Source organism: Pomacea canaliculata, linkage group LG11, assembly GCF_003073045.1.
Source record: "Pomacea canaliculata isolate SZHN2017 linkage group LG11, ASM307304v1, whole genome shotgun sequence".
NCBI lineage: Eukaryota > Metazoa > Mollusca > Gastropoda > Architaenioglossa > Ampullariidae > Pomacea > Pomacea canaliculata.
The window spans coordinates 12,697,449-12,721,433 of record NC_037600.1 but is presented as its reverse complement, the minus strand read 5'-3'; the positions used below and the strand labels follow the sequence as shown (position 1 = coordinate 12,721,433).

Here is a 23,985-nt window from a genome sequence, read left to right as displayed (position 1 = left end):
AACTATGGTAAATACAGGGAGGATAGCATTTATCTTGTTCAGCTGAGATATGATTGTATTGACTGCAGGTTGCTTCTGTGGCATGCAATGTTATAATGTCACGTTATTTAATGTTATTAAAAACTCTATCATCCTTAACGTAAATTTTAAGAACATGTAACACAAATATACACCATAATGAGAAATGATTACACAATACCAGTGGTACCATTTCAGCCATAGATAACGGTTTAGCAATGAATTCAAGCAAGCAGTTATTACAGGATGCTTCTGTCCAACAAGGCAAGAAGTACTGAAAGTGAACTGTTGGAAATGTTAAATGTTGCGACCCAATATGCCAACTGTGTGGCCAAATCTGTATCTGTTTCACTGTCGCTGTCTGAAGATATCGCTGGATCAAACTGATCATCAATATAATCTTCAAATTCACTAAAATTAGATTTCACAACATCATCATCATTATTTTCATCCAAATTGTATTTAGTCGGTAAATATTGCTGGCGTGATGTTATCGCTGAGAGTTCTGGTGTCTGCTGGTTCGAACTGTTATTAATTTGACTCTGTAGATCTAAAACTGTGAGCACCTTCTCTACGACAGTGGATCGTGAATGTTTGTATCAGTGTGTATTGAATACATCTGACTTTCTTCTGTCAGTTCTGCCAACTCTGCTTCTACAAGTTTTATTAACTTTTCTCCGCTTCGTCCAGTAGGACGACATGATGTGAACTATCAGCTGCCTTATCGGATTAGATTATGTACGAGCGCTCAATTCAGAAAGTAAACTTTGACACATCACACGCAATAAGCATACATTAAATGTGTGTTGTACTAGAACACGGTATATAGCGTTTTATAATTCAGAACCTGCAGTACGTGTGTGGTAAACAAAGAGAAAAGATTACAACCTTGGTTTTCAAACATACAGTACATCAGCAGAGAAAATGTCGCGCCGCGTGGAATCATGGGAGTAAGTGCATCCACAAGAAGAATAGCAAATATTTAGTTACGTACCATTGATGTTTTAAAAACTGCAATGATTTTAAACTATCAAACCTAGTCATAAGACAAATATAACAAAGTCTTTAAAAAAGCTTTTTGGTGAGGATTTTCAGTATCTACACCGTGGACTAGCTCTAAAATTCCATAGGAGAAGCGAATGCCCGCGAATCAAATAGTGACGTCTTTTAAAAAATTACGTCATGACGCGCAGCCATAAAGGTTAACATTGTAAACGTTTATAAAACATTTATTTAACATTTTTGTTTAAATGTTTTATTTCAAACATTTTAAAAACGTTTTAAAATGTTTTACTTAAAAATGTTTTTTGGTAAATGTTTTTAAAATGTTTTTAAAACGTTTTATCTAAAACGTAAACCTTATTACAACCATGTAAACGTTTTTAAAACGTTTTTAAAATGTTTCCTTGCTATCTGGGGTACATTATGTGTATATTTAGATAAACGTGACGTCACGAGCTTGACCTTTTTCTATGATTGATGCTATTTATAGGCTGTTTATTCCACTTGTTCTGTCAGTGGGGAGATGCCAGCCCTACACGGTGCCCCAGAACGCTCAGCTGGTGAGCTTATCATGCCCCACCCACTACGGTGCCACGTGCCAGATAGCGTGCCTCCCGGGTTATCAGATGGCTAACGGGTCTCCGATAACAACAGTCTTCTGTGGGACCTCCTACACCTGGGTACCGTCTCCGCCGTCATGCAACCGTGAGTTGACCGTTGACTGGGTGGTGTTATGCTTTTAATACGATGATTTTTTTTTTTGGTCTTGTGATTAACTGTCTTGATTGGAAATACTGTTGTATTAGTCGAAATATAATGGAAGAGGCGGAAACTTGTTGATCATCGTGCAAGTGATATATGTTTGATATTTACCTTGTTACAAAGTTGTTTTTTTTCCTTCCATATAACAGCCGTCACGTGTCCTCCGCTGAAAGCTCCAGCCTACGGGTCTATCAGCCCCAACACTTGTCTCACATCAAGCAGCCCATCGGGAAGCAGCTGCAGCTTTTCGTGTCAGAATGGTTTCAGGCTCACTTCCGGATCTCCAAATGTGACCTGCACCTCCTCTGGCCAATGGGGCGGCAGCGGGCGAATGCCTGTGTGCGAGGGTAATTGTGATATATTTGAGATTGTTTCTCTCATTTCCCAGTGAACACTGCGTTCAGACATGTTTCCAAGACAAATCATCATCCCCATTTTATACTCCTCCTTCTCTTTCTTATTAGTTTTATATTTCTGCTCTCAGATGTGCAGCCGCCGACAATAACATGTCCAGGCAACGTCACGGTGACAGCGGCCAGTGCCACAACCACCGCGCAAGCCACGTGGGCAGCTCCCACAGTGCAAGACAATGCGGGCAAGGATCAAGTGGTTGTGACCTCGAGTGTGACGTCAGGAGTGACCCTTTCAGAAGGTCAACACAGTGTTGTGGTCCGAGCCACGGATCGCGCCGGCTTCACGGCTTCTTGCAGTTTCTTTGTCGTCGTGTCAGGTGAGAGGCCGTCGTGAACACGTGAAGGGATGGAACGTCTCATTCTTGTTTGTTTGTTTTTGGTTTCTCCCTTTGTCATAGCTTTGCTTTGTTTAACAAATGCTTTTAAGAGTAAATTATTTATACTCTGGGGCACTTCTTTCTCTTACACTATGTAAAAATACAACTATAGGGCTAAAAGATTTTAATGGAGAGAAAACGCCTTCTGAAAATAGTTATTTTGTTGTGTCCTGCAAGGGTCCCTCGGAAACAACGTTAACTCGATCGGAATGTACTAAAATGACATAAGGATGCGAGCGTTCGCTAACTGATTTATTTATCTTTCTGGACTTATAAATGATTTGGGGATTTATTTCTTAATTTTCTTAGGGATTTATTTATGTTTTCTATACTATTTATTCATGCTTTCGGGATTTCGTTGTTTTTGCTGTCAGAATTTACTTGTTGATTATTTCGAAATAAATTGATTGATTTTTGCTTCAAGGATTTAGTTAATATTGTAAAATAATCATAAGACACTGCTTTTGATTTTCTCATTCATCATACCTTGCAACCGTTCTTTCCATGTTCAGTTCTCCGCTGTCCCAAGATGCAGTTGCCTGCCAACGCCGTGCTGCTGACCCCGAACTGCCAGAATCTTTTGGGCAGCACGTGCACGGTCACGTGCCGAACCGGATACAGCCTGAGCGGAAGTAGCGTCATCACCTGCTCACTGAATGGAGCGCAAGCTGTTTGGGGAACGCTGCCTGTCTGTAACTGTGCGTGTATATAATTCTTTCATAATTACTTAGTCACAGGGCACATCTTCCACAACTCCCAAGGGCCTAAAGTCCCTCAACCCCTGTAATTCTTTGGCCAGTGTATTGGCGAACAAGTCTGGAAATTTTACAAAATTTTTGATGTTCCGAACCTTCGCCAAACTTGGTTCAGCGTTCGACGACATTTGTCCGGGTTAGGAATGGCCATAAGTGAGGACTTTCTTGTATTTGGGGGTCTGTCTGTTTAAAATATTATTATTAATAATAACAACATTGAAAGTAATGAGAAAGATCCCCTTTCAGCCGTGACTTGCCAAAAGCCTCCGCCTCCACTCAATGGGGTAGTGGCAGGCTGCTCGGGTGTTTTGACTGTTGGAAGCACCTGCACCCAAGCTTGCAACAGCGGCTACGTCTTGGTCAGCGGCAACGCGGTCAGATCTTGCCTGTCAGACGGCACGTGGTCAGGCGCCGTGGCAACCTGCAGTGAGTAACAGTAGTGTATGTGCTGCTTATATATTGTATTGGACGTAAAGAGTAGCTTCTTTTAGAATGAGTCTTTTTGTGCTCAGAGCACTTAATGATTTTATTTATAACGCTGATTGTAGTTATTAAAATGATTGATGCAAACGTGAGCACAACGAGATTTCAGTCTGTACCGCTCCTACTCAATGTTCATGCTCGGTGTCAGCGTCCCAGAGTTCGGCAAAGTCCATGTCCCAGCAGGGCAGTGGAGGCGGCAGTGGCTCCTCTAACACATCATCCATCGTTGCTGGAGTCGTCGTGCCGATCATCCTGTTGACACTTCTTCTCACTGGGGGCTTCCTCTTCTACAAGCGGCGGTAACCAGTAGTTCATAGTGGTCTAAGAGTACAATATTATGTATTGCGCAAATGATGACATCTCCATCGACAAGTTTCGATTTTGACTAATCATTTTTAGAGCCTGTCAGACATTGAAGTTTACTTTTGCAGAACCATGGGACCAGCACTGGCTGGACCTGCGTCAGTGCCCATGTCATCAATGTCATCGATATCATCAAGGCCATCAACGCAGCCAACATATCGCTTCTCCGACAGAGCGACTGACGGACTAGATAATCCTCTTTATGACTCGTGAGCAAAGAACGACATTTGTGTTCATTCCAGAATGTTCTGGTACGTCCATCCACGACGGGCGTACTTGTCAAAAATGCCAATAGAAGACTGTCTGGAGCATCTGAAAACAATGTTTTCTCTTTCAGTATTTAAGTGAAACAATGTCAGCAGCATGTTAATTTTTTGGCAACATCCACTTACACGTCTTGGCCAAGGGTTTCCATTATTGCAGGTTTGTTTGTAAAAAAATGTGATTTATAAGAAGTCGTTGGCTACTCTAAGTAGTGTTCCAGTCTACAAAGGTTCTGTAGTGTGGTATTTATTAGTGTTGCATAGCTACATTGTGGTATTACACGCATACATTGTCGTTCGTTCTTTACCCGTTCAATCTGTCAGTTACTCTCATAAAGGTTATCGATGATGAAAACATGAATAATCTGTCCTTGGTTATATGATTTTTATACTCTCTAATGTATGCTTTAGACCTAATAGAAATACAAAATCTGACAAAATGTTGCAAGGCTTATATGTTGGTAGGATGGATATATCCTGCAGCTAGTAGATCTGGTATGTTGCAATTTCTGACAAAAGGTCTTGTATTAACTGTGACACATACTCATACATGTAAATAGAAAAGTTGTAGATCATCATATTTTCTTGCATGAAATAAAGGACAGGTAAAACTCACAAATATTACTGATAACATCATTCATTTTCAAATGGTCATCGGTGTCAGAAAGTTGACATATTTTCAACAAAATAATGTGATTTACCATACAATTACAGGAGATAAGAATATTTTACATATTGTAAGTTAGATCCTTCACTGTATTTGCCCTTAATAAAAATATACAGCAACTTTCTCCATTCCCTCCTCCATTCCAGTAGCGTTTGCTGTTTTCATTTTAATGTAAGACAACCAAAACTATGTTGAAATCAATAAAAGAATGAAAATAAACAGCTTCCAATGTTGTGAGAAAATACGAAATGAAAGCTAACCAATGTTATATGTTTCTGCAGTACATTTCAAGGTAGGAAACATGCACCGTACTTGAGCTTTTCTATCAGGCTGTCAAAAGTTTTGAAAGTGTAGCCAGGTATCTGTTCTTCTGAAACTTTCTAGTCCTGTGAATTTATCTGAATCCGTTCGAAGGAACTGAAATTAAAACTTTAGCATAAAAAACTTGATTTATGTAATGTGTTTCTATTTTGTTTTCTGCACAGTGTCGCCTCTCTTGTATAAGCAGCTCCCTCCGACAAACACACGCGCGCGGGCACAAACCCACACATCTCTTTACTTTTGTCACTCATGTCATAAAATATAAATTAAGATACTGTTTATTTCTGATACATAAATTTAGAGTAAACGCCAAACGTTGTGAATCCTTATCTGTAAAAAACTCGATACATACGACCTGATGATATCTTCTAGAATCTTTTTATTAGAACAGAGAGAAAGAGCTTCATGTCCGTCCACACGACCTTATATAGGCAGGCAGAGCCTTCAGCTCATCAAATATGCAAACGATCTTAACGTCAAGACCATGCTGGCACAAAGACTGCCGCCATCCAGCAGGGCGGCCACAAGACGTTTGTAATCTCCTGTCCCATTCTTCCTCAATTCTCCCGTCGTTGGAGGCTGAGGCAAGGAGCATTCAGTGCCAGACTATCTAAAGAGTCATCCACCCTTCCAACCGCCATCTGCCTCCCCCTCCCGAACCCCGGGGAGAGAGGGAGAACGAGAGAAAGAAGAGAGAGGGGGAGATAGAGAAGGGAGAGAGAGAGAGAGCTCATGAGAACTTGAACTTTCTCTTTTCGTTTTCATGCTTTGCCTAGCTTGGGGATCTCGTGCGTGCAAATGTTGCTTGCTCTTCTTTTTTCTGTTAGTCTCCCTTAATCAAATTTGCATTCGCTAGCCGCCGTCAAGTTATATTTTCTTGCGACAACAACACTGCCTGAGTGGGAGAAGGAATTTGACGTCTGGGTTTGACGTTTTTCACTTGACGCCACGTGTAGTCGTCAAATGGAAAGTCAGGAGAGATAAGCCAGAGAGGGACAAGAGGAGGAGGATAGCGCCTCCAGATAAAGCTTGTCCTGAGGAAATGTGCTCTCTATCACATTACCCTCCAAATGACCAAACGTATAGGGGACTAGCTTTACCTCTGGTCAAATCACTTGAAAATAAGGTATTTTAATTTTTTTAAAAACAGTAGATGAGGGAAATGTTTTATGCATAACCGGGTCGCAAGTATCCTGCAAAATATATCAGTTGTACCACTCACAGCTACATCGTTAACACTTCACAACACAACCTGGATACGGTTTTATAACAAAATTTTATTTCATCATTTTTAATTCACTAACATTCTCAATATCACACAACAAGCAGTAGCTAAGATATTTTCTATACACATCATTCAATCTTCAGATGCTCAATAAATATTCCGCCAACATCAAAACAAAGCCAAACAACAACAAAAAACAACAACAACAACTAACAATATTAATAATGGGTCGAAGATATGGATATGGTTTCAATGAATTTGTTAGCATTTGTCCTCACATCAACTTATGAAACAGCAAAAACCAAATGAGTCACACGAAACGTTCACTTCCCTTTTGATCCCTCAACGAAAAAAAAGAAAGAAAAAAGAAAAAAATGGGTGCCAAATGAGCAACTGAATTTTACGTGCAAGTAAAAGATTTGTCTTTGTTTATCAGTTTATTTCAAACAGTGGATTGTCGAGGCCAAAGGTAGGACCACTTCCGGAAGTGGATGTCATCTGTATACCTTGTCTTGACCTGCTTTGTGACCCCCATAGCCTGCAACCAAGGTACACAACAAATCCCATCTTTAAAGATGTAAAGCAGAGGAAAATTAAGATTCTGGTGAAAGCGAAATAAAAGTTATAGTATTACCAGCACGCAAAATCTAGAAGCTAATCAGTTTTAAATATCCTTACTAAACCCAAAGTAAAATGTATTTTTAAAACAAATTATGTAAACATGTTCATTTCTCTAACTCTGCAGACGGCGGATTTCCTTGCGAGAAACAACTTAGCGACTCGAGTCAAGCTACAAAGCCAAAGAACATCCAGGCGTGGATGATATAGATGATATATTTCTTACTCTTATTTTGGGGCAAATCTGATGAATGTGACTAACGGCCAGATCACATCATTTCTGAGCTGTACATCGGATTGTCAACACCATTTCGTGTGCCGCTGACAAGGTTTTGCCTGAAAACCAACGTGGACACTGAGAGGCTAGTGTTGAGAGCTGCGCGATGTCAACAACATACGTCACAAAAGTATATAGAGCGCGTGCGGCGGTCACCCTTGTTCTAGCCTTTCTCATTCAGTGTATAATGGATGATTGATAAGAGAGTAAATTAGCTAGTATGATCTCCTTAATGCACACACACACACACTTTATTTGTCAACATCACGATGTACAACCCTCTTCCCATCTTCAGTTCATCTTCCAACTTCTTCTAAAAAGTTAAAGAGAGAAAGATCACGAAGAATGTATATGTTAGGTATATGAATTCTCTCCTTCGTTCCTGATAAATGAAGAGCACAGAAAGTTGAGCCGAGTATTCTTCCTCCGTGGGTCTCTTTTCTCTATCTCTCGTAAGAAATTGTGCAAAATTGCAAAGAGTGAATCGTGAAGATTCGATTCGCGAGGAATCACGAGAATTTGTGAGAAACTGCGAGAAATCTGGAGCAATCAACCGTGAACACAAACGATCTCCTTGACTCACATTCGCTTGTAGTAAAGGAAGCCTCCAGTCACGATGATCGCGATGATGATGATGCCCACCACAACGCCAGCGACGACAGCCCCAGTGTTGGACGAACTGCTGCTGCTACCACCGCCACCGCCACCGCCGCTGTTACCTTGCTGTGCCTGAGCCCCAGTAGCCCCTGTATCCCCTGTCCCTGTCGGCGAAAAATCGGGATTGTTCAGAAAACAACCTACATATTCATCCTACAGAAATATTATTTGGACAGGAAAATGATTTATTTTATTTATTAAAGCTAAATTATCTCCTCGTTTCATCCACGCAAAGTCGCATAAGCTAGTTATATTATGCAAATTATCCTTTTGTATATACTCATGTGGTATGTTATGTCTGTTAAACATAAAAGATAATTACGGTTGCATGACGGACTGCTGTCCCATGCCGCTTGTGCCCCATTGGATGAACACGTGATTTCGTCATTTCCGATCAGTAAGTATCCGGATTGGCAGGCGATGCGACAAGAGCTTCCAGCCACAGGCAGGCAAGATGGCGTCATGAGGATCGCGTGCTGAGGCAGTTTCAGAGAAGGGCATCTCTGAACTGGAATGGTGCCGACATTGGTTTTTTTGTTAGGCTGTTTTAAGTGGAATTATTATTAAACATTTTATTTTTCTCAAACATTTATCTTTGCCATTGAACCAAAACATTTCATGATGACGATAATAACAGACCTATAGATTCCCATAGATTAAATACAACTTTTAAAATGCAAATACTACTTTGCTTACCTGTAACAGTCACCATGAACGTGCAGGAGGACGACTGACCCGAGCGGTCAATGGCTCGCACGGTGACGCTGTGCTGACCTTCGTCCAGGGTCATGCCCGAGGGCAGGCTGGACGTGACGACCACCTGGTCGTTTCCTGCGTTGTCTTGTACGGTGGGTGTAGGCCAGTTGGCCACTGCTGACGTCATGCCGTTAGCAGCAACAACGTTGACGTTGGCGGGGCATGTCACGGTCGGTGGCGTAACGTCTGTGGAGTAGTTCAATAATGATAATAGAACTAATAAGATTGTTATTATTATTAAGACGACCATATTGCTACTTTTTATGATACGTAGGTTGAAATGATGACGAGGAGGGGTAGGCGAGAAGAGGGCGAGAGGACAGGCTTCATAACATCTTCTCATCTTACCCAGACACAGCGCCGCCTGTCCATTGTCCCAACGGCCAGCGGAAGTGCACGTCACGGTTTGCGAGCTGCCAGTGAGTGTGAAGCCTGTCTGACACGTGAGGCTGCACTGACTGCCCACCGGTGACCCTGGGGTCAGACAAGACGCGGGGCTGACCGTCCCGTGGTCAGGGGCTGTGAGCGCTGGGCAGGGAATAGCTGCACGACGAGAGGAAATGACGTGAGGTGATGATGTCATTGTCACGTGAAAGATTTGATTGACAGGATTATGACTGAATAATTGTCACTGGAAGAATACATCAAATAATTGCCATTTTCTTCGTTTCAGAAGTAACAAAAGCATTAACCCTTTAAATCCAATTTGGTTCCATTTAAAGTTGCGGTATTTGTTTGTTTTTGACACGAGCACCTATTACTTACGTTTGCATGACGGTTGTGGGTCCCATCGGTAGGTGATGCCAAAGGATTCGCAGGTGACGTCCATGGTAGAGGCACCCGCCATCTGGTAGCCGGCAGAACACGCGACCCGACAAACGGAGCCGTAATAGGAGGGGCATGGTGACGTCAGCAACTGTGTGTATGGGGGCAACGTGATCGGCGAGCACCTGTTAACTGAACACACAACACAAAAAGCTTTCAACAGACATACCGAACATGGGGGTTGGGGAATCTGCTTTGGAAGTCACAATAGTAATCCTGATTGGAATAATTCCCTTTGCAAAGGATCATGGTATATTTCATTAAACATTAATGTACAAAACATTCGAGTAACTGAGTCAGAATACAACTGAGCTTTAATAGACTCGTTTCTAATGAGGTGTCACGCGACTCACCGTTAACGCTAACAGAAAAGGAGCAGGAGGAGCTCAAGCCGCTGGAGTCGAAGGCCTTGGCCGTGATGGTGTACATCCCTTCATTGAGGACGATCGGTGACGTCATGCTGGTGATGACCGTGACAGCGCCGCTGTTGTCGCTAGCGATGATGGGGGACCAACTGACAGTGCCGGATGTCTTGCCTTTCTCTGCGTTGACGTTGATGTTGTAGGGACACGTGATCTTCGGGGGCTGCGTATCTGGAAGACAGGAAACACGGTCCATATTAGTAAGACAACCTTTATTATTGTTGTTATTAGCTATAATTGTGAAATTATACGTTGAAGAAGAATCAAATACATGCGATCTCCGATCAAATTAAAAACAAATTCGTTTGACATCGTTATCTTCCTTTCCCAGTTGTCCCGCCTTGCGATCTCGATAAAGTTTTCTTCTCATGATCGCTTTTCGCTTTTTTCGATCTTACGATTGTTTTCAATGATTCGTTTCAAAACGACAGCACAGAACAGTCAGAAAATCGGTGCTCACCAACGCAGACAGGCTGGAGGCCATAGTTACTCCAGGACCCGGATGGCAAACAAGAGAGAATTGATGGCGACCTGAGAGTGAAGCCTGCTTTGCAGGACACGGTGCACGTGCTGCCGGAGTTGGCACTGCCACTCGTGCATGACGAAGGCGAGATGGCGCCGTTCAGAGGAGCCTGGAGGGGTGTGCAGCCTTGACCTAAAAACAGAAAGGTCTTTCCTTATATATCAGAATAACCACTCTTACAAATATAGGTGTTTTTGTTGTTTCATTACCTTTTTAAATAGTAGTTATCTTCCCATATGTTTATTCTAAATTTTGTTTAAGTATTTTTTTTTACAACAACAAGACAATGCTAATACCTTTCTGCATCTAGATCTTTTTATGGGTAACATTCTACGTTATATTAATTGTAGGAGATCCACCCATTTATATTAAAAACATAACATTCTTCATTGAACTATGATATTCAATGGATGTTTACAGAAACCCCGGCATGAGTTTCTTGGGTCAAGGCTCACCCTGTCCACAAGTTGACTGGTCAGGCTGGAGGACCAGACCATCGGGACAAAGACACTTGTTGGTGTTGCCAGGCAGAGGAATACAGATGTGGCTACACCCACCGTTATTTGCACATCCGTTTGGACCTACGATAGAAAATAGAAATCAGGCTTTTGTGATGGAAGGTAACATCACAGTGTAAAATTGTATCATCAGGGTAGGTAATGTTATTCACAACATACTGTCATCTAAATGTTTTAATATCATATCATTTAACAATACCAAATTAAGTCGCTGTTTCACGATGTTACAATTTTAGGTCATATTAAGAGCCAGCTGCACAAATTTTAAAAATTTTAATGTCTTCTGATGACATCCCTTCTTCAAAGAAGTGCAGATCTGAACCATTTAAACCTGCCATCTTGAACTGTTTAAAAGCACCAACAGACTCTGAACGTGTTTTGTTCTTTCACTCCACTCTAATGTCAATATCTTAATTCTTTGTTTAATATTTTTGCATCTTTTATTGGGGGTGGAGTACATTAAGCTCGCTCCCCTGTGAGGAAATACACTGTGATCTTTTTTGTTGCAATATAGTCACTTTACAATGCGACCCCAGAAGGTGACGTATACAAAGCTATGTGCACGGTGTAACGTGTCTAGTGCGTAAAGAAGAGAGGAGGGAGATACTGACCCTGTCCCCCAGCGCCATTGAAGTGCACGTGCACATCGTTGAGGTGGGTGGAGATGGGAGGACCAACCGTCGTCGCCATTGTGCCATCAGTGTTGATGCGTTTCAGACCGCTGGACAAATCAAGTTCGTTGTTAGTAAGCAAGGTCCAACGTTAACAAGCATGCAATACAACAATAACAACAAGAGCTGAAGAAATGAAAGATTATTAGTACCATTTAATGTAAATGTAGATTAATTAAAAGATCCCAAGAAAAGCAAGTTAACATTCTTGGTTGTTCCATAGATACTTTTGATGTCACTTAGAAAAAATAAGCCGCAGAAATAAAAATATTTTAACCTAGAATTAAATTAATTAAAAAAAGTTTGCAGCCACAAAGGATAAAAACTCACGTTCCACTCCAGTCTGTGAGGAACAGCTGGTTGTTGAAGAGCGCCATGCCAAAGAAGTGTGTGTTGGCGACGCTGTAGATGACGGTTCTGCCGGTGCCATCTAGTCTGGAATACTCCACCTTGTCATTCTGGGTATTGCTGCTGTCCACCCAGTACAGTCTTTGATCTAAGGAAACAAAGCGAGAAAATGTTTCAAGATGTTTGTTTGCTGTCCTCTCTCTCTGTTATTCTTTTCCTCCCTTACGGTGCTATCTCATGTATCTCACAAAATCAGAAGATTTCAGTTGTTCCAGTCACATTATTATTTTTTTCAAGTTGCAGCCATAAACATGGACCAAACACAAAGAATATTGAACGATTAGTTCGTTAACAAAGATGATTTTACTCTGCGGCCAGCAAGGTTTCTCGAGCTAAACACTCACTGGGCATGTCAAGGGCAAGAGCGTTAGGCCAGGTGAGGTTGCTGTTGATGATGGTCTGGCGAGATGTCCCGTCGTAGTTGGCCCGCTCGATCTTGGCGCGAGCTCCCCAGTCAGTCCAGAACAGGACTCTGACAGATTCATCGTGAGGAGAAGACAGAGATGCTCAATAACACAAGGCTAACAGCTACAGACATTTAACAATATTAGTGATTTTTGTTATTTTCTTTTTGTCTCCTCTTGTTCATTTCTTTTTTTTTTTTTTGAGTCGGCAATTTAATATTCGTTTGTTCGTTTCATCTTTCTTTCTTTCATTCAAGTTTTTATTTTTGTTCTTATCCTTTAATTTCGTTTGTTAGTTGTTCAATGGATTTGATCGTTTGCTTATTATTTTATTCGTCTTACCTGTTTTCAATTTATCCTTCTATACATCATATATCTCTTACATCTTTCTATTAACTTATTAACTTATCAATTCGTTGTTTTATTAATTTTCTTTTATTTCTTCTTTTAGATTTTTCTTTCACATATTCTTCCCGTAAGATTCAAATTGTGAAAGGAAGCAATCAAAATCAATGGGTAGATAACCTACCCATTTTGCGGATCCACAACGATGTCCCTGGGCTCGTCCAGATCGCTGTTGACGATGGTCTTCTGATCAAACCCGGAAATAGTCATGAGAACGATGAGGTTCAAGCCAGTGTCAGAGTAGAATATTAAACCGGAAGTGGAGTCCACGGCGATGCCGTCTGCTTGGGAAGCTGTGATTGGCCAGATCATTTAATCACTATGGTGACATGCTAACATAGAGACCAACTTCGTGAGATGGAATTCTTCTGATCGCAACGTTTACATCAAGAAAGATTATCATACAGTCACGTGTTGCATCGAGTTGTCTCCCTAGTATCGTGTTGTCTTGATTGTATCGTCTAGTTATTGTATCGCATGGCAGTCAGCATTGAATGGTTTCGTACTGTATCGCATTGCATCAATCCGTATCGTAATGCCTCGTATGATATTGTATTGCATAGTGTGGTTTGTGTCGAATCGTACCGTACTACTCATTTATCATATTGCATTAAAGGGTATCGTATCTTAAAGCTTATTTTCCCAATAAACTATATATATATTTTTTTATAATATTTATTATATAAGTGTGTGTGAGTGTTGTGTGGGTGAGTAGCTTTTTAGCTAGTATCTGAAACAAGGCTAACAATTATTATTTCGTCGTGTGAAATCATATCAAATCGTATTGCAAAGTGTTATCGTATCGCCGTGTATTGGATCCTGTCATATTGTATCTTACCCTACATATTACATCGAAGGTTTCATAACTCTGCAAACACTTCCGTAACTCACCGGATGCCAGTTTGCGCACTGCCATGGGATTGGTACCATCCAGGTTGGAGGACCGAATTTCGTCCGTTGCAACATCTGTCCAGTAGACTCGATTGGTCAGAAAGTCGTAGTCAACGGCGACAGGGTTGCCGTTGCCACCCACGGGAATGTTGATGTAGCTGTAGGAGTTCAAGTCCATGCGATACAGGGTGTGAGTGTTGGTGTCCGTGAACAGAATGAACTGACTGGGCACCTGAGCTACAAACAGAATCACATCCATCAATACGTCCTTTGTTATCATTATTACCATCAACACATCATAGAAAAGAAAGAATAAACAGAAAAACAAATTTGAAATAATATGGAGGAGGACGAGGACGAGTAAGAGGAAAAGGATGAGGATGAGGATGAGGATGAGGATGAGGATGAGGATGAGGATGAGGATGAGGATGAGGATGATAAAAAAGAGTAACTCCTGGAGACAAACTCAAGCCTATGCTGTTACTTACTCGTTGGGCAGGACACTGCAGCATCCTGGTTATGTCCGCAGTAGTTGGCCGCCGAATGACTGCACGAGCCGATGTTGGTCTCCAGCCCCGTGCACTGCACGTTGTCCATCCAGATGCTGCCCGTACCTTGACCATACACGCTGGTGGTAGTCACTGCAACGGATCCGTTCCTGCACGCGCCAAGGAGACAGACTTAGGAGAGACAGAAAGTTGATGGAGGGCTGGATGCTTGCTTGCTTGGTTGGTTTAGTAGATATATAGTCACCATCACTAAGGCACTGACCTCGGGTATCCCAACATGCTGCAGACGACAGCCGCATCTCTGTAGTCCCAGCGGTCGTTACAGATTGTACCCCAGTAGCCGTTGTAGTAAACCTTGACCCTTCCTGCATAAGCCGTTAGTCCGGTACCCTCGAGGGAGACGAACATATTAGCAGGGTTAGTAGGCGTTGTCGGCCTCAGCGTGGTACTGATTGCACTGGTTCCTGAAATAGAAGATTCCAGTATTTTCCACATAAAAATGAAAAGTCCTTTACTGTTTTTATAGGGCACTAGCAACGCTGTCTCGATAGTGCAAATGAATATAGTCCTCAGTAGTCTTTGTAAAATATTAGTTTGCATGCGAGACCTCTTACCTGCCTGGCAGACGACGCCCACATCTTCAGAATGCGAACAGTCGCTTCGACCCCAAGGGTCATGGTAGCACTGAAGCAAGGATGCCTCTGTGCCTGAGCAGTGAACGCTGTCTAGCAGAATGGGTCCAGTTCCAGCGCCCAGCCTCGCGTTCGTGACTGCGTATGCCCCGGTGCTAGAACATTCAAAGGTTCAAAAACAACTGTAAATAAAATGTCTGGAAATTTAGCCTTAAATCGATATTCTCATTTATTTTGACATTCAATTTCTCTTCATAGATCAGGTCTACTCCTACCCCAACTATCCTGTCTGTCTGTCAATCCCTTTTTTTGTGTGGATCAAGTGTACGTTTGTGCTCGCTGCATAGTGACAGGTGAAAGCCACTCACTAAGGTTGTCCGAGCTGGCGACACACGACTTGTGCCAACCCAGTGCCGTAGGAGCCCGTGAGTCCGTCGTCACAGACAGTCCCCCAGGTGCCGTTGTAGTTGACCTCCAGCCGCCCAGACGTCGGTCCAGGAGACAGTCGTATCTGTGTGACGATGCCTAAGAACAAGCACGAGCAAAAATAACGTGAAGACGATGAAGGAGGATGAAAGGGGGACAAGTGAGAGCAAAATTAGAACAGCTAAAATAGTACAAAAAAAGAATAATAACATTAGATTAATTTTTAAAAAAAGAAAAAAGCAGCAACAACTAGAAAAAAACTTTATTGTAAAAACTAAAATAATAGAACAAAACAAGAACAACCAAGAAACAACAAAAACAACACTAAGAGGAATAATAATGATATCAAAGCCTAAAAGAACCACTAAGTACTCAAGCAACAGTAACACAAGAAGAGTAAAAATAACAAAAACTGCAAAAAAGACAAGAAAGACAAAGAGCATAAAACAATAGACACAAGAATAAAAAATCTTCAGCGTGGAAAAAACCCAATAAAATTTAAAACAAGCATACAAACCAAGACAAAAAGAGAAATGACCAAAAACCCACAAAGAACAATAAAAATAAATACAAACAACAATAAAAAACAAGAACAAAAACCAGAAAGCATAGAAACAACAATAAAAACAAAATAGAAAAGAGCCTGGGTTAGGCTCAATAACCAAAAAAGTCAAGAACTACACCACAAAACAAGCAGAAAAATAACAATTGCCCTGTTTTGTACCGAATTAGTTAAGTAACGTTAGAGGAGAAGGAGGAAGAAGTAGACTTTGTTTACTTGTGAAGTGTCAGTGCACAAGAAGCAGGTCTTAATGATGGCCGCCACTTACTCGACAAATACCAGACATACTCGCAAATGCCACAACACGCACTGCTATAGGTCAAATATTTTACATATTACAATAAGTGTTATCTATTTGTCACCTTTGGGAATTCCTCTAGACGTTAAGAAATAATATATTGTGTCTGTTGCTCAATGAGAAGTGGTCAAGAAGAGTCTTAAAAATACAACAATGCGAGACAACTCTTACTAGTAGAGCAAATAACTCCGGCGTCCTTCGCTGTGGTAGCAGTTGTGTGACCCTATAGGTTTGGCCCGGCACTGCAAGATGCTGGCCTCGTTGCCCGCGCATTGTGTGTCGTCCAGCCATATTGGTCCAGATCCGCTGCCATAGCGAGCGTTGGTGACAGCCACTGCTCCGGCTCTGTGAACAGAGTTTATACATTACACCTGTAACGAGTTAGACATTGTTAAGCTCTGCAGAAAATTTGTAACTGGAGGAGTTTACATATTACACCTGTAAAGAATTAGAAACTGTTAAGCTCTGTAGCGCAGCTGTAAAAAGATGGGTTTACACGTTACAGGCATGAAGAGTTAAATATCATTAAGATCTCTATGAACTCTGTTACACATTACACCTGTAAAGAGTTAGACTTTGTTAAACTTTGTATCAGTTCTGTTAGTAGAGTATACCTAGAACAACGTCATCAAAGTTTTCAGTTTTCCTGTCAAATCGAGGGCAGAGAGAATGCAGTTATACAGAAGAATGCAGCAAATACCTGGGGAAGCCCAGCATAGCGCAGACGACTTGGGCGTCGTTGGCGTTCCAGAGGTCGTCACACACCGTACCCCACGTGTTGTTGTACAAGATTTCCACCCGACCTTGGGTAGGGGTGGAGCCTATCCCTGCCAGCCGAACAGTGACGCTGCTGGGTACACCTGAGGAAACACAACTGGTTGCTAGGTGAAGAAAGTAATGGGAGCTGGCTTAAAAGCACCAAACATTCTCATTCCTAAGTCAATATTTGTAAACAAGATTGGAGGGTTAACGATCCTGACATTACAGGGAGGGTCAACAACACAGACCTCCACAAGACACGGAGACGTCCTCTGAGTGGTCGCAGTTGCCCTGGTTCAACGGTCTGTACGCACACCTGTCGATGTACTGCTCTGTGCCTGCGCAGCTGACGTCATCAAGCCAGATGGGTCCGGTACCCGGCCCGTAGCGGGCTCTCGGGTACGCCATGGCCCCCTGACTGGACACGTGAACCAGGTGAACTCTTTAGCGCTCGCTTCAAAACTTACCGTGGAAAACAACACTAAGAAACCTCGAAGTATCAGGGGTTAAAATCTCTCTGCGCATGCTCACGTGTTGTATAGTAAGGACTATGGAGGTAGGGTAAGTTTACTAATCGTTATTTTTTGCTCGCAATTCTTTAATTTTTTTTTTGTTTTTTTTAATTTAGTTTCGCTTGTCTATCTTATCTTTATTTCAAATATTTGTCAGTTGAAGAAACAACATTTACGCTCTCTTTTGTTTTGTGTCTCTCAGTACTTTCCGTTTCTTTATCCTATAGTGAGAAAGAGAGATACACACACACGCACACACACTAATCTTAAAGTGCAGTGCATGTGCATGCAGTATATGTGTGTTAAAAGAGAAAAAAAGCAAGGAAGCTGACCTCATGAACCCTAACGATCTGCAAACAACGGCAGCTTCTTCGCTTCCGAAATCATCGTCACAGACAGTACCCCATGCGCCATTGTGGAACACCTCCACGCGCCCCTCCCGAGGGGTCAGTCCGCCAGCCAGTCGTATTGGAGACATTGATATAAATGCTGCCGACAGCAAGAAAAGTAAGAGAAGTTTAACACAAGATAAATGGGGAAAAAATACATAGTAGGGGATGGAAACAGTAAGTTAAATAATGATTCACGCAAGGTAAATGGCAATTTACAGGTGTAATCACTTGAAAAATATCGTAGACTATGAATCCGCTCAGTGTTGGTTCCACGAGGAATGAAAGTTATTTGTAGTTTAAATTTTGTAATAAAGAAAAAAAAAATCGAAACAAAGAAATAAAATTTATTTTTTATTTAAAAAATTTTTTGGTCCTCATACATTAATAAAATTTTACAGGTATAAGCCTTTCGTCTAGTAAAATGTCGTAGACTACGTATCCGTGTCAGTTCCGTGAGGAAGAAAGTCAATTATAATTAAGATTTTGTATTAACGAAAACATTGCAGCCACACAAATAAATAAGCGTTTCTTTCTTGTTCTTTAAAGAAGGTAATGTGACGTCATTAGTTTAAGATACTGCAGTAAACGTCACGGAAAGATGACATGAGGAAGGAAAGCGGACGCAGAGTTCCACGTCACTTCCTTATGTCACACGACGCACACACTAACGCCGGTGTCAGCAGCAGGCGCTCACCTCCGCACACGACCCCAGCGTCCTCTGAATGGTAGCAGTTGGTTCTCCCCATTGGGCTGCTCGGACACTGCGCGAGGTTTGACTCACTTCCGTTGCAATTGACGTCATCTAGCCAGATCTTACTGGGCGGTGACGCCAAGTGGAAATGGCCGCCAGCCATGGCCCGGGCATTGGTCCTGGCGACAGACGACACATTGTTACTGACATGTCTTAGGACATGACATGTCATTATTTGAGGAATCGTGGACATTATGTACAGCGTTAAGTGAACAGTCAAACCTCTCAAAACTGTTACTGACAGCTATTCTCCTTATTTTCAAACTTTTTTTCAAAGGTTTCACTGAAATCTATGGGCATTCAGGCTTCAAAACATTTTTTGAAACTATAGCTGACAACTTTGCTATTCATGTTCAAAGCTCGACTAGACCCCCATAGTAACTGCGTCCACTCACGTCGGCAGCCCTAACATGCGGCAGACGACGGTAGCGTCATTGACGTCCCAGTCGTCATCACATACAGTACCCCAGGTGTTGTTATAATACACCTCCACCAGACCCTGGTAGTTGCTGAAGTTTCTACCAAACGGACCTGAAGAGATGGCAAAGCAGCTGAAAAATACAAAAGCAATCTCTGGAAATGTATACACACATATATATATACTAAAAGTCATTTTCTTTTTCGTAGAGAGTATTCACCCTCATACATACAAAATCTCATACTTACTATCAAGTCACAAAAGATCTTAAAGGCTGCATGTTTACACATGCCCAAAGCTTAACCCATCCAAAATATATGTGCGTCCACCTATCAATTCATTCATCATTCCATCGTCAGAACTTTGTCCATCCTTCTGTCAACCGTCACAACAACCAGCCAGCCTGCAATTATGATGTAAGATGAACTCACTGCCGCGGCAGGACACCCCAGCCTCGTGCGCATGCGTGCAGGTAGGAAAAGCGGAAGTCCAGGTGATGCTGCACTGGCTAATGCCAGGTTCCGGCCCTCTGCAGTCCATTCTGCTGACCCCTATTGTCCCTTGACCCTGTCCGAAGTGAGAGCTTGAAAAGGCTGTTGCCGTGCCGCTGTGAACAGTAAAAAAATACAAGAGCTGATCGAACCTAGAAACACCGATGACAAGAGCGAGGAGCAAGAGAAAGAACAAAGAAGTATATTACCTGAAAAAATGGCGATGAAGTTAATTTCTACTTCAAAAAAAAAATTTTGCATGTACATGTCATTCTTTGGCCTCTAGATTAAAAGAAATAAGAAAATATTAATAAAAGTCGTTAACTGAAACATTATTTATTTTAATTGTAAAAAATATCACATTGTGTGGTAAAGACCATGTCTCTATTACATTGATTTCGTTGTTTAAAACGTGAAAGAAAATAGAGTAGTTTTAATTTCACCCACGTTCCAAAGCCGAGTTGACGACAGATGACAGCGGCTTCGGCGTTGTCAAAGTTGGTGTCGCACACGGTCCCCCACTGACCGTTGTGCAGTACCTCCACCCTCCCGGAGTCAGGGCCCGCTCCGTTGGCCAGACGCACCTGAACATCCTGAACGGAAGCTAGGGACAGAGGGCGCTACGACTGTGAGGCAAAATGTCGAGACCATTGGAGTATTTCACATCCTACTTCAGTCATGACCTCTTATTTTTCTGCCTCTCCATTTTTATTAAAATACCTATCTTCTTGTTTTCATTTTAGTTTCTTTCTGACTTTCTTGCTTTCTTTACTTTTTATCCGTTATCTTTGTTCTGACTCGTTTTCATTTCTCTTTATTTCATTAATACATTTTCCCTTTTTTATTGTTTCATTTATCTATATCATTTAAAACTACTGACAGTGTGATCACTGGAAGCTGAACACTACTTGCAGTTTGATCACCAGACACTGAACGCTACTTTCAATTTCGTGTATTGAACGCAGTATTGTCTGTCCCCCACTAAGGCAGAATAATTTTGAGCCATTCAAGAATGAATTAGACCATGTAGAAAAATAACACGTGACTTCAAGAAGTCAATACTCAACGTTATGATTGTATACACTGGACACTATTTGCTGCTTCCGAGGTCGTAGACTGGACACCGAACGCAGTGGACCCTGAACTTTACTTTCAATAATTTACACTAGGTGATGAATTCTGTTTACCGTTTGTACACCAGGTGATGAATTCTACTTACGGTTTGTACACCGGACGCCGACGTCCTCGCTGTGGTCACAGTCGTGCTCACCCCACCCGCTGAACGGGCATTGAGTTAGCGTTGGTTCCGAGCCCGTGCATCCAACTTCGTCCATCCAGATGGGACCCATGCCTTGCCCAGCATTCTGCAGCACCGTCCCGCCACTTCACAAACAAGGGGAAAATAGTCACTGAATAAAACACTTCTTTTGTACCCAAGAAGAGCAAACCTTTTAATTTATTACTTATTAATAACATTAATGAATCAAATGTCTTCATCGTGGGGTCATTGGGGCGTAAGAGGAAAACGTTTGCTCCAAGAAGCTCGTGCTTCGCAACAGGGACATGAAGTTTTGAGAAAAAAGGAAGTTTTCAAAAACATGGAGTTGCCAGCAACACACTTTTTCCCAATCCACATATCTTCCTCTTCTCCTCACCCCCTCACTCTTTTTCCGTTGTTCTAGAACAGAAGAAGAGGAGGAAAGGTAATCAACAAGAGAATGGCACTCACGTGTATCCAAGTGTGCGACACACCACCTGAGCGTCTACAGCATCAAAGGAGTCGTCGCACACTGTGCCCCAGATGTTGTTGTACAGAACTTCCACCCGTCCTTCGTACATTGACGCTCCGCTGCTCAGTCTCACGGCCACAGGCATAGGACTTGTGTTACCTGGGAAACCGTTCCCAAGGAGTCCAGAAAGTCAAAATATCGCAGATACATCTATATTTGAGCTATTTTTTGTTTTGTCACTTCTCGTCTTTCTCTCAAAGACACACACACCCCCCAAGGCAGCTAGGGATAGATAGTAGGTGGGTGATAATAGCATAGTAACATAGACATTTCGTCGACACTTGAGGATTTAAACGACCAGTCAGCTGCAGAATGATAGTCCCCTGATACCCTCCGGATGATGACATTACAATGATACTACTGGAACATGGCAGTAAAGTGGCAATGTTGCGTGATATGACTGTCTTATTGACAGCATAAACACACATCTGTGACAGCACATTATCATGACACTACAATGACACCTCTAGATGATGGCATAAGCCCCGACTCTCGGTTCGCAATGGACGACTGAAATTCTGCAGCTGGACGGACATACTCACGGTCCAAGCAAAGAAGTCCGGCATCCTCCGAGTGGTCGCAATCAGTAAACGTGTATGGGTAGTGATGGCAGAGGTCAAGGTTCGTCTCGTTGCCGACGCAGTTTATATGACTCAGCCAGATATTCCCGGTCCCCCGGCCATAGAAGGCGTTTGCCATGGGAACAGGCAAGGCACTGAAAGTAGAGAATGTGCAAGAATCAAACTTTGCTGTGTGATTACCTGTCAAAACTAAACTGTATCTACTCTCTTCCTCCTCTATCTCTCTATCTTCTCCCAATTCAATCTTTTTTTATTTCTTGCCCTCCTCTCATCTTCGTTAAAGTCACATAAACCAAACCTTGTGCAACCTTCTAACATCCTGCTTGTCTGTTATTCCCATGATTGTGATGTGCGTCTGCGCACAAATATCGTTATAAACCAGATGGAGGCTAACAGAATTCTGAAGGGTATCGGGAGACTGTTAAGTGCAATAGATGATTTTGAGAACGCACTTTGTAAAGCCCAGCTGATTGCAGACAACTCTTGCTTCCGGTATGCCCCAGCCATCGTCACAGACTGTGCCCCAGGTGCCGTTGTGTTGGACTTCCACCCGGCCTTGACGGTTATCGCCAACGGGGCCACCCACTAGACGAATCGGGGTCGCTGCGACGGTTTCTGGAAACCATGACAACAGCTACGTAAAAAATTGCAAAAATGGTGGAGTAAACGTTGATGGCATGTACCATCAGTTTGTCCTACGTTGTTTTAGTACCTTTACTGTTTCTCTCTTTCTCTCACACACGTGTAAATTATCTCAGCAAGAAAGTAGCCAAATCCAAAGCGTACTGCGCATTTCATAGGTTCCAAAATTAAGTAAGTTAATTACTCTTAGCAGTCAATTTATCCATAAAACAGATGAATAGCATAGTTCAAGCACAAACTCTTTTTGCATTACTTTACTTTCGTTGTTTCACTTAATTATACACAATATGTTCAAAAAAGATCTTTGGCAATTCAAGCGAAAATAAACTCATGTGACATTTCGTTATTTCCAGAATCCGTTTCGAGCTCGATATTGTTTTAAGATGAAACATTATTAATAAAGTTGTCTTAAATAGAGGATTTAATAACATTGCTTTCATCACTACATTAATTGCTTACAAGTAAGAACATAAATGTCATCTCGGCTGAGAATTTAAAAAAATAAAAATGTTCCTTCTTTTTCACATTTTGTTTTCTTGAACATCTAATATATTTTAAGGGAAGTAACTCCTAGGGAAGTGCGGATGTAAAAGGCGGACGAGCCTTACGCTGCCCACAGTCGATGGAGATGTCCTCGTTATGTTGACAGTTGCTAGAGCCGATGGCCCTGTGTCTGCAGTCTATCAGAGATGTTTCGTTGCCTAGGCAATAGACATCGTCCAACCAAATGGTGCCAGTCCCTGCCGGGTAGGTATTTATGGGTAGCGCCCTCGGTGTACCCCTTAAAAAGAGGAGATACGAGAAATTTCAGAGAAAAAACAAGCAGGTGGGGCCGTGTCCTGAACACCGTAAACCCGTTTCAATTCACCTCCATGGCTCAAGGTTGCATAGAGAAAATAAATTATGTTAAAAAGAAATCTTATTTATATTTTGGGGTGGCTTAAAAGACAAATACGCAGACAGTTAGGTTCATGACACCTACCCACGGATATTTAACATGGCGCATGCGACAATAGCATCCTGGGTGGTAAACCCATCGTCGCAGACGGTACCCCACTGGTTGTTGTAGAAGATTTCCAGCCTTCCGCGGGTAGAAGTGCCCCCAGCCAGGCGGGCAGTCACTGGGCTGCTGTTTGGGGAAGCTAAGACAGATGGACCCATGATGTACAAAATTCCTCATCTTTCTGAGAAAGAAACT

The 23,985-nt window shown here is 42.1% G+C and overlaps 2 protein-coding genes across 2 annotated transcripts in view; one reads left to right on the top strand and one right to left on the bottom strand.

Moving 5' to 3' along the window:
- Positions 1 to 5,322, top strand: part of LOC112574964 (deleted in malignant brain tumors 1 protein-like) — a 31,961-nt gene extending 26,639 nt beyond the window's left edge. The window contains exons 45-51 of the mRNA XM_025256415.1: positions 1,537 to 1,725; positions 1,932 to 2,129; positions 2,267 to 2,512; positions 3,085 to 3,270; positions 3,574 to 3,753; positions 3,959 to 4,109; positions 4,242 to 5,322. Of these exons, the coding sequence (XP_025112200.1) occupies positions 1,537 to 1,725; positions 1,932 to 2,129; positions 2,267 to 2,512; positions 3,085 to 3,270; positions 3,574 to 3,753; positions 3,959 to 4,109; positions 4,242 to 4,386 (1,295 nt within the window). The 3' untranslated portion in view covers positions 4,387 to 5,322. The remainder of the gene's footprint in view (positions 1 to 1,536; positions 1,726 to 1,931; positions 2,130 to 2,266; positions 2,513 to 3,084; positions 3,271 to 3,573; positions 3,754 to 3,958; positions 4,110 to 4,241) is intronic.
- A 1,359-nt stretch (positions 5,323 to 6,681) lies between these two features.
- On the bottom strand, positions 6,682 to 23,923 carry LOC112575757. The gene is made up of 29 exons (XM_025257765.1): positions 23,770 to 23,923; positions 23,396 to 23,568; positions 22,598 to 22,760; positions 22,107 to 22,279; positions 21,504 to 21,663; positions 20,994 to 21,157; positions 20,222 to 20,378; positions 19,715 to 19,890; positions 19,273 to 19,416; positions 17,152 to 17,311; positions 16,639 to 16,796; positions 15,534 to 15,690; positions 15,148 to 15,320; positions 14,796 to 14,997; positions 14,513 to 14,682; positions 14,025 to 14,261; positions 13,258 to 13,426; positions 12,669 to 12,796; positions 12,247 to 12,412; positions 11,857 to 11,966; positions 11,183 to 11,308; positions 10,665 to 10,859; positions 10,136 to 10,375; positions 9,723 to 9,914; positions 9,306 to 9,500; positions 8,898 to 9,143; positions 8,524 to 8,709; positions 8,128 to 8,305; positions 6,682 to 7,187 (listed from the first exon to the last, which is right to left on the bottom strand). The coding sequence occupies exons 1-29, from the start codon at positions 23,784 to 23,786 to the stop codon at positions 7,082 to 7,084; spliced, it is 4,821 nt and encodes a 1,606-aa protein (XP_025113550.1). The 5' UTR covers positions 23,787 to 23,923; the 3' UTR covers positions 6,682 to 7,081.
- Positions 23,924 to 23,985: the final 62 nt, after the last annotated feature.